Raw genomic sequence first — 12,742 nt, 5'->3', positions numbered from 1 at the left:
ATTTCTGACTTCCACCTGGTGGAAGTCTTGGTGGATTTGTCCTTCTCTCTTTCTCATCCTTGTGTATAAACAGAGACGGGAGGGAGAGGATGTATTGTATCAGAAATTTGAGAGAGAGAGCTATGAGTTGAGTGAGAAGAGTTGTTCTCCTCCTCTGTTTTGTATTTTAGTGAAAAATTCTCATTTCTGTCCGTGGATGTAGGCATTGGGTCGAACCACGTAAATATTGTCTTCTCTGTGTGTGTGAGATAATTTTTTTGGGTGTGTTTGATCCTAACAGCTTCAACACTGACCAGAAAGGGAATGAATGCTACCCAATTTCGTAATTTCGTCAATTGTAAAATAACATTACTGTCCATCACTTTGTAACGCAGCCCTACAATCCGTTTGTCCTTATTGGTAATTTTGTGTATAATAGGACCTCCCCGTCTATAAGAAACCTTTTAGGACCAATTAGTGCATAAGTCCACAATCTAGAATTTATTGGTGCATTACCCAAGTTACAAACTACTTAAAAAATAAATAAATTTACAAACTAATATGCCTAATATTTTGGGTTTTCCACAGATTGTCACTTGTTTTCCATGTGCTTTGTGGAGCCAATCCATTTTTGCAAATCAAATTTCTCTGTCATCTGTTTCCCCTCCCCATTGTTTTAATTTGTCGCCAGTAACAGAAGCCTGCATTTTTCACCAGATCAAAGACTTATTTCAATAGATCATTCATCTAATATTAGGGCTGCAAGTTAAACAGGCCTAACCCGAAGAACTAGAGTTTAGCTCAAAAAATTTTAGGACTTGGATTGTATAATTTTAAATTTGTTCAACGTCTGAATTAAAATTTGTCAGCTTGAATCGAATTTAGACCGGGTTTGGGCAGTAATTTGACAACCTGAAATTCATTGTTAATAAATATAAATTATATATAATAAATATGAAATATTATAAACTATAGATTATTTTATCATGTTTGGATTAAATTATAATGCAAACTAATTTTGTTTGATACATGACTCAAAACTAATTTTCTAATTATGGTTTGTGTTTACAATTTTTGAGATTTTTTTTTGGGGGGGGGGGGGGTTCAAAAAAAGCAATACATTTGAATTTGTGCAACCTGGGCCAAGTTTGAATTAAACTTAGGTTCGGATTTGGGCAAAAACAACTCTGAGCCTGGATAGATGCTTAACCCATTTGACTGAATCCGACCGAGTTGCATTGCAACCTAATAGAAGGTGCATCTTTTTAAAGGAAGTTTATGGGAGTAGTTACCTCATTATTCCAATTTGTTCTATTTATAATCCACAGCACAACACAGGCTTCTAAGACTGTTCCAGATATCACTCCCCACCAAATCCCCTGCATATCAATCATGGCAGCAAACAAATACCTTAACAAATTTATGACCAAACATACCAACCAAATACAATGTTACATGGACTTTGATTGCATAATTGATCATTGCATAGAAATACTTGTTTGTGTAATTTAAAATTTTGTTTTCAAAAACAAGTTGTCTAACAATAGCATTAGTCTAACTATTCCAACTATATCAATCAAAATGTTTCAACAGGACAATGAGAGTATACCTTGATACCCATGTTGAACTTGAAACCCATTAGCAGACTTAGAGGAATGCCAAACAAATAGTAGCACCCTAAGTTCACATATGCTATGTAAGCTTGCCAACCTGCTCCAATGGCCACCCCTGCATCAATATCATCACTCAATGATCAGTGGATTGGACTGTGCAGTTTAGCCCGTGAGCCTATCATGTATCCCATTTTAACGATCTGAGTTGTTTCATTTATAAGTCATTCTATATGAATTATTCGTAAAAAGAAATCAAAGGTGATATTATGATAATTGTAGTCAACAATGTTAATTGCTTTGTCTTAAAAAAAATGGATAATTTATCGAATTAGTTTGATTTTTTCATGGATCTACAAAATGAATAATTTAGATGACAGAAGTGATAATTGTAATGGGACTCATGGGTTGGGCTGCACAGTCGAGTTCACACTGAAGTGGATTGGAAACAATTCTAATCCAAGAAAATAAAGCATAATTTTACATAAGGTTGGGCTTTTCTTCGATCATTAGATGGTCCAATCACCCTTTTTGATATCACAAGTCATTGTCCTGGACGGTCCAGTGAAAGGAGAGAAGCCAAGTGCTTGTAGATATGTAGAATCAACAAATAAAATTAACTATAAGTAGAAGCAACATTAGAGAGTCAAAATCAAGAAATACCAGCGAGAGCAAGTTGAACACTGTAAACAACAATAGCAAGTCCTAGCAATGGTGTAAGCTCATATACGAGCTCTTTGACTGCTGCATCGTTTGAGAAGAAGGACGGGTATTCCTTTCCGCCAATGATGAGAATGAGGGCAAGGAAGAGACCTATTAGAAATGAAGTTACTGCGACCACCATGGCTGAGAATTTTGCAGCTGTCGGGTGTGCTGCCCCAAGTTCATTCGATACCCTTACGCTGCACATTTCCATGTCAATTGACAAGTTAAATTTTTGGTTTTAAAATTTTTATTTTTTTATTTTTAAGTTGTTCATAAATATTTTGGTAGATTTTTTAACCTAAGATTTTTGAAGGGGTGTTTCTACTTCAAACCTTATGGCTGCATTGAATCCAAAGCCTACCATTGTTGTCCAGCCCAGTATGTTCACACTGCAAAGAAATTCAAGATCACATAAAACATCATTAAGAACAACAGCAATATTACAAAATTGAAGTACTAGCAATTTCACCAAAGATAACCAAGGTGGGTTGACAAAATGTGATTTGTCTTTGAACATTTTCACTTTATTGTCGATTTAGTGGACATGGGGCATGACTCAGCATAGAAAGTTATTAGATATAAAGACAAAAATTAAAAGCTGATAATCAAAAAATAAAAGTTAAAAGTATTCCTATTTCAACTTTTAAATAATCAGTTTTTTTCAGCTTATTTAAGCTATTTCCGCCTAATAAGTTAAAAGCAAAAGCTGCAGCAAACAATCTGACACAAACTCCCCAGTCAAAATAAACTATAATCACCCAAAAAAGTTGTAACAAACAGTCCCAAAGTGACAAGTTCTAAAGGACGTTAAAATTGGGTAATATAGGGCCGCCGGTTTTGGGGCAAAGCCCATAAAGCAACTGTTTTGGACCCTCAAAAATATCCAAAAACAGGCCCCAAAACTATATAACTATTGTACTGATTCAAAAAATAAAAAGGCCCACTTACATTAGAAAGATAAGCCCACTTCGATTAGAAAATTTGAACTGTCATTGAAGAGGTCAAATCTAAATAGAAAGGCCCAAACTTTTGAGGCCTCAATTTATGTTTTAAATATATTTGAAGCATGATTGCAAATATAATAAAATCAAAGCTTTAAGCTGGCAATAAGAACTGAAAAACAGAAGATTTGGGGTTTCAAAGACCTAGTACTTTCTTTCCCTCTCTATTTTTTATTTTTTTGATGGAAGTATTCATCTAAATATATATATATTTTTTAAACTAATTGAGAAACTATTTCTTAGCTTTTTTCGAATTGCATTTTTTTTTTTTTTTTTTGTCCATTTGCTGAACTATGATGAAAGTCTCAATTTTGTAATATAAAAATGGAGTTTCTAGTTACAGACTCTGTAGTGGAGATGGGTTCTTATTTTTGCTTAATTAAATATTTATTTGATCATGATTAAATACATATATATATATATATATATATTTCTTTTATCTATTATAATTACATGACTATTATTTTATATATCCTTTAATTGATTATTTGATTTGTAATGATTGAGGATTAAGATTGATGATGTTAATAATTTTTATAAACTATATCAAACAGGTAGATTCCCAAAAAATATATAGTTCTGAACATAAAAAAGAAAAAAGAAATAAGAAATAAAAGACTTAGTTTATTTGGTACTCTAACTTATATTTTGATCGTTTTTGTTATTGTAAACTTTGTTAAATAAATTTTAATAACCTTTTTGTAAACACTGTTAAATGCAACAATTTAAACAAAATTTGATACATAATCTTTGGATTATAAACTTTTTTTTCTTAGAAGTATATATAAAATGTAGGAGTGCTCGAGGCTCGGCTTTGGATGATTTGGTTTACGGTTTGGACCCGTCCGCATATGTGTGGTTTGGGAAGGATTGAACCCACAATCGCCCGCAGTGCGGGTTGCGGTTTGTACGGACAGAGTTTGTGGATGTGCGGGCGGTTGCGGACGGTTTGCGGATTGAACTTTTTTCTTTAAAAATTTATTTTTGGGCCTTTTTTTTTCGTTTTGTATATATTTATTTTGGGCTATTTTCTCCCAATTTTCCAAAATGCTCAACATTGATAATTAATGAATTAAAACAAATAAAATTAAAAACACAACAAAATCAATTTCTAACACAAGCAAATCATTCAAAATCCTAAATTTTAAATAAAATCATAAACTAATGCAAGCACATCTTTCAAAATTCTATATTAAATCATCAAAATCATTCACTACCCAACAATATAATGAAAGTAAAATTATTCAAAATTCTAAACTTATCTAAAAGTAATTATTCATTCATTTAGGACTCGCTTTGGGTCCTAGAAAACTCAAAACCGCTCTTATAAATAAGCCAAATGTGAAAAAGAGACGCCATATTTGGATTAAATAGATAGAGTAGAAATAGTGTTAGAAACTAGCATATTTTGTTATACTATTAAGCACAATCTTCCATTTTGTATTCATTTTGTACGTGAATAAAATTAATTTATTATTCTTTATTGTTCTATGTTTAGACTTTAAACATGTGACCTTTGATGCACCTTTTAACACCTTGGTTTCTGTTGTAATCATGTATGTAAAGTTGCTGATTTCATTAATATAATTCATTTTTTGATGATTAAAAAAAAAAAAAAACAAGAAAAGGAAAGAAAAGAAAGAGAGAGAACTCACCATATGGATGATGCATCCACTGAAACTTCAGTATCCTTTAAATATCCAGCAAAGAGAGTAAGAGACATTGTATACCACATTTCTAAGCTGCAAAATTTCTTCAGACATCAAAGTCAAAGTTCATGAAAAATCAAATTTTTTTTTCTAATTTTCTGTACGTATTTTTGTAAAAAACCAAAAAATCAACTAAAATAATTAATTTTCAAAATAATAATTGAAATTCAACTGACTTTAACATTACTGAAGAATTGAGTATGTAGTTATTGTAGTTCCTATTATAGTTACTAAATTATTGTTATAGTGTTGTTGTTTTCTTTATTTTTGTAATGCATTGTGTTAAAACCTATATTGATGTTCTATAATCTCAAAATAAGTTCCTTTTTAATTAAAAAAGTCGGCTTGGTTTGACTATGTTGCTTCTTTATAATAATAATATATAAAAAAAATTGAAAATCATTTTAGATTTGTGTAAAGACGATTTTACCTTCAATAGTTTGAAAATTTTCACCATGTCCTTTTGATTACGTTAATAAAGACTCGACAATAACCCAAGGGGTTTGGCTTAGTGGAAGAAAGGCAACCAAAGGCTTACCACTCAAAAAGTTGTAGTGTCAAATCTCATAAAAGTCAAATATCTTGAGACCACAAGAGATTTATCCAATCGTTAATTTTAAGACTCCAAGATTAATCAAAGTACGCATAAACTGATCCAAATATTCGGTAATATTGTAAGGATAATATGATAATTTATAAAACACTTTCAAACTTTCTTCATAAAAGAAATGTAAACTGTTTTAATAAAATATAAAACGCATGAGCTTTTTTAAATTGAAATATATATATATATATATATACATATAGAAATAAAAAACTACTAAAAAGCAATTGTCAAAGTTCACCTTAATTAATCAGAGGCCTAATGGTTGTATAATACTTTTATGATGTGAGGTCACGAGTTCAATTCCTATGTAGAAGAGTTTGATATCTTTTGTGGTGATGATTTATTTCTCCCCCCATATTGGTTGTTGGGCTTGAACTTGGGTTTAGTGTGTATATATATATTGAACTAGAAAAAGAGACGCTTTGTGAAAAATATTATAGCATCTGTGGGCCTTAGTCTGAGGTAACTAGTTGCCAGTGACAAACTTAGAATGCACCAACTCCCGAGAGGCAGAGTCACAATCAGAGTACAACGCGATCAGTTTCAACCAATTAAGAAAAATGCTAGTTGTCTCCCTCACGAATCGAGTCTTGCTCACCTGTGTGGAAGGAAGGTACCTTTACACGTTGCTACCACCCCCGGTGGTGATTTAATATATTATTTATTAAGTGTTGTTGACTTTCTAATTATTGTAACGTAATAGTTAAATATGGATTATATAATTAATCTCAATCCAACCTTGGCTTTAATATATTACCATTATGTATTCGTATATATGTTTAGCTAGTGATTTTCAAGGCCGGAATTTAAGCGAAATTGATTGACATTTACGATTTGAGTTAGACAGTGTGATGAATTATGATAATACTACTCAAATCAAAATCGATTTTTAATTGAATTAAATTGGATTTTCAAATCATTTTTGTATGTTAATAACCTATACACTACAAACTGTTCACATGTGAATGCTTTGTTCTATGATACTATACAGCTGGCTTCTAGCTGTAATTGATTTAGTATTTTGTGGGGTCACTCAAATCCTCTCTCCAATGGATTTGTCGATCCTACTAGTAGTGTGTCAATAAACAATTATTACAATTTTTGTGATTTCCTCTTGAAAAATGTCTCGTAGCTTAAATTTTGTGGCTCAAAAGTGACTCAAATGGCCAAAACGACGTCGTTTTGACCATTTTTATGTTGTTCTGTACTCAAAACGACGTCGTTTTGGCCATTTGAGCCACTTTTAAACCACAAAATTTGAGCTACGTAACATTGTCGTTTCCTCTTTTGTGTTAGTGCCATATATTAACTTGTTTATTATATGTAGAGAGTGGGTTAGCAAAAAAGAGAGGGAGAAGGGAGAAATATCATGTCACGAAAATGTGTACGAGTGAAGGATTTGGGGTGACTATTGTGCGGAGTGTATAGTAATTATTGTTGTGTAGTTAAATATGTTCATTTCAAGGTTTATTTCGATAATTAGAACCGCTCATATTTTATAATATACCAGGTAAAACATGCTTGCAGAAAATCAAGTTATTCGGATATCGTTTACCCTTTTATCCATTCACATTTATATTCATTTTAATACTTTACATCACAATTGTTATTTATTTTTATAAATACAAATGTAAGTGGATGAATAGGTAAACGATATCCGATCAACTTAATTTTTTACAAGTATATTCTACTTGATATATTCTAAAATGTGGACGGTTCAAATTATCGAAATAGATCTAAAAATGAATTCATTTGACTACACAATAATAAGGGGTTGTTTGGGGTGTCCTAAATAAGTGCATTTTTTGACTTTTTGAACTAAGAAGTTGAGGGAGAAAGATGATTGTTTTGGTTAACTTTTTGACTTTTTATGAAAAAATGTGTATTAAAAATTGTATAAATTAGTGTGTAGGAGAAGATTAAAATTGTAAGTTATACGGGCGTATTGTCTGTGCGGACTGAATTGATGCTAAAAAATGGTTGCCTACTTTTCGGGTATTGCACTGGACGGTGTTGTTCGGCCCGTGGGGATCATCACAGGTCTCATTTTGAAAACTGAACCGCGCAATGTATAGAACTCGTCAAATACTATATGTCTGTAAAAAATTACGTTGATCGGATACCGATAGCTATCTAATCAGATTAGTATTTTTTCAATTGTTAACTATAATACCATCCATTTTTTTATACAAAACTGATTGATCGTATAGTTAGCGATATGCGATCAATATAGTATTGTTTAGACATATAGTACTCGACGAGTTCTACATATTGAACGGTTCAGATTATCAAAACGGGACCCGTGATAAAGTCCCCACGGGCTGAATAACAGTGTGTTAAAATTGCACTCTAACTGTGCAATTTTTCTAAAAAAAACGTAGCCACAGATCTAAACCGGTCAGACTGAGTTATGTTTTTGTGTGTAAAATTTATTTATTGTTTTTGATAAATAATAATAACTTTTAACTTTTTTAATAATTTTTTAACTTTTTTTTTTTAGTATTCCAAACCACGCCTAACTATTGTGGATCTCGTGCAGAAGTCACCTCAAATGAGCAAAGATCCTCTAGAGTTTTTTTTTTCTAAAATTTTCTAGAGTGGTGCATTATGTGATTGAGATTTAATGACAAATTATATCAATTTTTTAATATTAAATTTTAATCACATAATACATTACTTTAAAAACTTTTAAAAAAAAATACTCTAAAAGATTGTTAGTGACTTCAAATTCGTATGGTAGAGAGAAAATATGAACGGAAGGTTGTGACTGTCCAAACACGTGTGACAGTCCACATTGTTATATTATGTGGGTGTTAAATGTCAAAATTAGGTGAGGAAATCTAGGGAAAGTTCACCCCTGTCAAATCAAACCTTTCGGAGTTGAATTAGTTCACTTTATTTTTTCTAAGTGATATTTGTTAGAGAATTATTTTTTATTATTATTATTATTATTATTATTTGTTTCAGTATAAATTTATTTATTATAACGTATAGATCATATCTAAAACAATAATAATACTAATAAATTCATATTTATAGTGGGTGTTCATATAAGAAGTTTTACGAAAAAATTTAAAAGGAAATTATACTTGTAAGTTATGTAATTTGTCTTTATATTGATTTGGTGTATGTAATTTTAATTATATTAATTTTTTATATTTTGCCAAAATAATTTAGTTGATAGGCAGTGGCGTGTCTCCAGTTCACCATCTGAGCTGGAGGGTCCAGTCCAGATCATTAGGCTCACTTTTAGATCATTTTTTTATAATTCGAATCATTCACATTTTAAAATTTGTTGAGTACATTATTCCTGTAAAAAATTATGTCAATCGAATAACGGATACTATATATTTGGATCATTTTTTTATGAATCGTTAATTTTCTTACTGTCTATTTTTTTCCAAACAAAAATTATCCGAATATATAGTATCTGTTATCCGATCGAAATGATTTTTTATAGAAATAATGTACTCAGCAAATCTTAAAATGTGAACAATTCTGATTATTGAAAAGAGATCTAAAAGTAAACCCAATGGGCCGAACTAGACTGGATTGTTCCAGATCTGAATCGAAGACAGTCCAGACCTTAGTTGATAACTTAGTGAAGAAATTAAACATAAATAAAAGATAAAATAATCAATTCAAAAGAGAATGAAAAATCTTAAATTATGAGAGTGAGTGAACTATTTTGTTATTGTTGATTTTAATATAATTTTCTAAAAGGTGTTATCAATTGAAAAAAAAAAATTAATATAATGTAAAAAATTTAAGTGTAAAATTGATGCAAATAAAATTATAATAACCAAATTGACAAACATTTATTTAGTGCCACCAATGACACTTAGAGCATTTCCATCCCAACTTTTAAAATTTGGTGTGTCAGACTTTTTTTTGAAGGTTTGAGTGGCAAGTTGACATATGTTAATTTGACATAAAAAAGTCTTTACCTGATATATCAAATTTATTATTTTATTATTTTTAAAAATAAAATTATTTTATTGAGGTGAACTCAACATTTGACATCAACATGAAATATGTCAAATTTAACATGTTGAGTTCGTACCAAATGTCAACTCAATATTTGACATGTTGAATGAATTTCATTTTTCATGTCAAAATTGAAATGTTGTGCCACATAGGATTTGCGGTTGGTGTTGCTCTTATGTGATAGGTAATGAGTTTGCAGATTTTTATAAATTGACACCAAAGATAAATTAAAGAGATAATGAGAATAATTTGCCCAAAAAGATTAATATAAAAAATTAATCATTCTAAAAATCCTTTTGACCCATCATTTTCAAAAATTTCTTAAATCAAAATTCACAACAATAAACAAAGAAAAACTAACGCAAGCATTACGGCAGAAGCAACAGACAGCTTAAGAAATCCCCAAAGATTGTGGAAAGCCAACCATGAAAACCCATTCCAAGCACCACCACAAGCCCCACATAGAACATACACCAGCTGAGCCACCACAATGAACCACCATGATGAGTTCAGCACCACCGCTGCCCCCGCCAGGCCCCACCCCAACTTCATCATCAAAACCCAACTGAAAAAAGCATGCAAAACCAACACCAACCCCGCTATCACCGCCATCGCCATGAACTTTCCCTGCGCCTGAAGAAACTTCGCGAGCGGATAGTTCATGGCGTAGGCGAAGAGCTGTGGAATCATCCACAGCGCGAATTTGCCTGCGTCCTCGGATATTTGGTCGGTTTGGCCGATGATTTTTAAAATATGTGTTGCGAAGATGTAAACAAATACTAACATGAGAGCAGTGGTGTTGAGGATGAGCCACGACCTTTGCATGTAGATCCCTAGCATTTCGAGTTGCCCGGCTCCGAATGCTATCCCACATAGGGTTTCTAGAGCACTTCCCATGCCCCACTGTAATAGCGTTCAGAGAGTGAGTGAGTTTCGTCGATGAAAACTAATTGGACAAAAAATAAAATAAAAGAACATAATGATGATCCTATGGTTTTTTTTTTTTTAATTTTATTTTATTTATTTCAAGGTTGAACATAGAAATTGTGGAGGTGAAGTTTTAAGCATAAGATTGATTAAGCCGGGAAAGTATCCTGCCATTGATGAGTAATTTTACGTTTTATGTTGAGGGCGTATCCAACCAATAATAAAAAATTTTAAAAAAATAATAAAAAAATGGCAATACATCATTGAATAAGCACACAACTAAGCAATTATTTTAATCGAAGTAATAATAGAGCATTTTGACAAGTGGGTTAAAAGTCACTTTTTAATTTTTAACCCATTTCATCCTCAAAAAAAAAAACAAAAATAAAAAATTAATTTTTAACCATTTTTCCAAAACATTCTAATATTTGGAGGTGGCACGGAAGAGATTCAAATTGATGGGCATTAGGAAAGCACCAGGTCAAAATTGTTAAAATATTCAACCTAAAGGCAGGGGATCACTTCCTAACAATAATAAAAGTGAGCAATTTGTAGAAAGACATTGGAAGTTACGGAGGGAATTGGCTAAACTTTAGGAGCTCTCTATAATTTTTTTAAAATACACATTTATTTTATATTTAAATTATAAAGTTAGGTAAGACCTTAAAAATAAAAAAAATAAAAAAAGGTGAGCGTCCTTTTTCCGTTATCAATTCCAAATCTCCACGCAAACTCTTTCTTTTGTCTTTTTCAAATACTTTTTCAAATCAGGATTTAAACACAATCTTAATGAAAAAAACAGGTTGAAAAAAAATTAGTATCCAAAAGCACCCATAATATTAAAGTCTAGAATTTTAGTTACAATAATTAAAGAAGAAAACAAACTTTACATAAAATATTCCCTAATATAAAAAATCAATAAAAATATTATTCAAATTAATACTTAAAGTAATAAAAAAAATCCAATTGAGATTTTAGTTGGGCCGGCCTTGTTCCCAAAACATAGAACCAGACAGAGAAAATAGGAGATGGCTACTGTCGGCCCGTGGACCCATCACAGCTACCGTTTCGATTAGTCAAATATTTTAATGTGTAAAATTCGTCGTGTACTTTATGTCTGTAAAAAAATCATATTTATCGGATATCGATAGTCTTTTGATTTTAAAAATAAATTGTTAATAAAAATGTGTTCCGATCAAGGAACTACCGATATCCAATCAACATAATTTTTTATAGATATATAGTATTCAATGAACTCCACACATCAAACGGTTTAAATCATTGAACAGGACCTATAATGAATCCTACAAGTCTAGCAGTACATTCCAATCTACTATGTGGTGAACTGGAGACTATCTCCTAGAAAATATATTGAGCAACAAAATTTTGCAGAAGTAAACCGTACCATGATGCCATAAGCAAATCCTGCAATAATGGAGTTCTCAACTGAAACCGCAGCGAGTTCGCTAGTTCCGAGCTGTCCAGCGAAGACTTGAGTAATGGCACCAAGTGAGTACTGGCAAATGGAGGTGAAGATGGCTGGACTGGCTAAGAACCAGAGCTTCTTCGACTCGGCATAGAATTCTCTGAAGAAGGTTTGGACTTGGCTACTACCTAAAAATGGTGAACTTGAAAAAATTGTGTTTGATGAATGGACTGGGTTATTATGGTCGTTGTCCCTTGAGGATAGAAGTGGGTATTCACCTCCATTTTCCATGGCAAAGAATGAGGGAGGAAAGGACTCTAGTGTTGTTTTCTTAATTTGTTAAGTTAGAAATTGAGATTTATAGAAGAGTATGTTACTCATAAATAATTTTTTTTTCTCTCATCCAGCGCCGATCCTCTAAAGTCAAACTCTGAACTTTGAATATTAATGTTAACTGTATTCACCCAAAAAAAAATGTTAACTGCACAAGGAGAGAAAATGGGAAAATTGCACTTCAGGGCTTGTTTTTTTAATATATAAAAAAATAATAATAATAATAATAATATAAATCAGTGATAAACTTTACAACTTTAATAATTAAAGTTACAAATTTTTTTTATGACTTTGTAAAAAATTTGTGAAAAATGTTCACTAATTTGTAATTTTTCCCAAAAAAAAATCAATACTATTGATACATGATATTACTGTTCAATAATAAATTATCATACGAATATAATTAATCTCATTTTATAGATATACAAGTTATTACATTAATAACTATATTTGACTAA

The 12,742-nt window shown here is 31.3% G+C and overlaps 1 protein-coding gene across 1 annotated transcript; it reads right to left on the bottom strand.

Moving 5' to 3' along the window:
* Positions 1-386: 386 nt before the first annotated feature.
* LOC114301090 (protein DETOXIFICATION 30) lies at positions 387-12,399 on the bottom strand. Its single transcript, XM_028245998.2, has 8 exons — positions 11,931-12,399; positions 9,960-10,501; positions 4,951-5,037; positions 2,627-2,683; positions 2,253-2,491; positions 1,589-1,707; positions 1,272-1,358; positions 387-680 (listed from the first exon to the last, which is right to left on the bottom strand). Exons 1-8 carry the CDS (start codon positions 12,240-12,242, stop codon positions 618-620), a joined length of 1,506 nt encoding a protein of 501 aa, XP_028101799.1. The 5' UTR covers positions 12,243-12,399; the 3' UTR covers positions 387-617.
* Between the last annotated feature and the right edge of the window lie 343 nt (positions 12,400-12,742).

Source organism: Camellia sinensis, chromosome 10 (assembly GCF_055761805.1).
Source record: "Camellia sinensis isolate YWXY chromosome 10, ASM5576180v1, whole genome shotgun sequence".
Taxonomy (NCBI): domain Eukaryota; kingdom Viridiplantae; phylum Streptophyta; class Magnoliopsida; order Ericales; family Theaceae; genus Camellia; species Camellia sinensis.
This window is presented reverse-complemented; position numbering and strand designations above follow the sequence as displayed.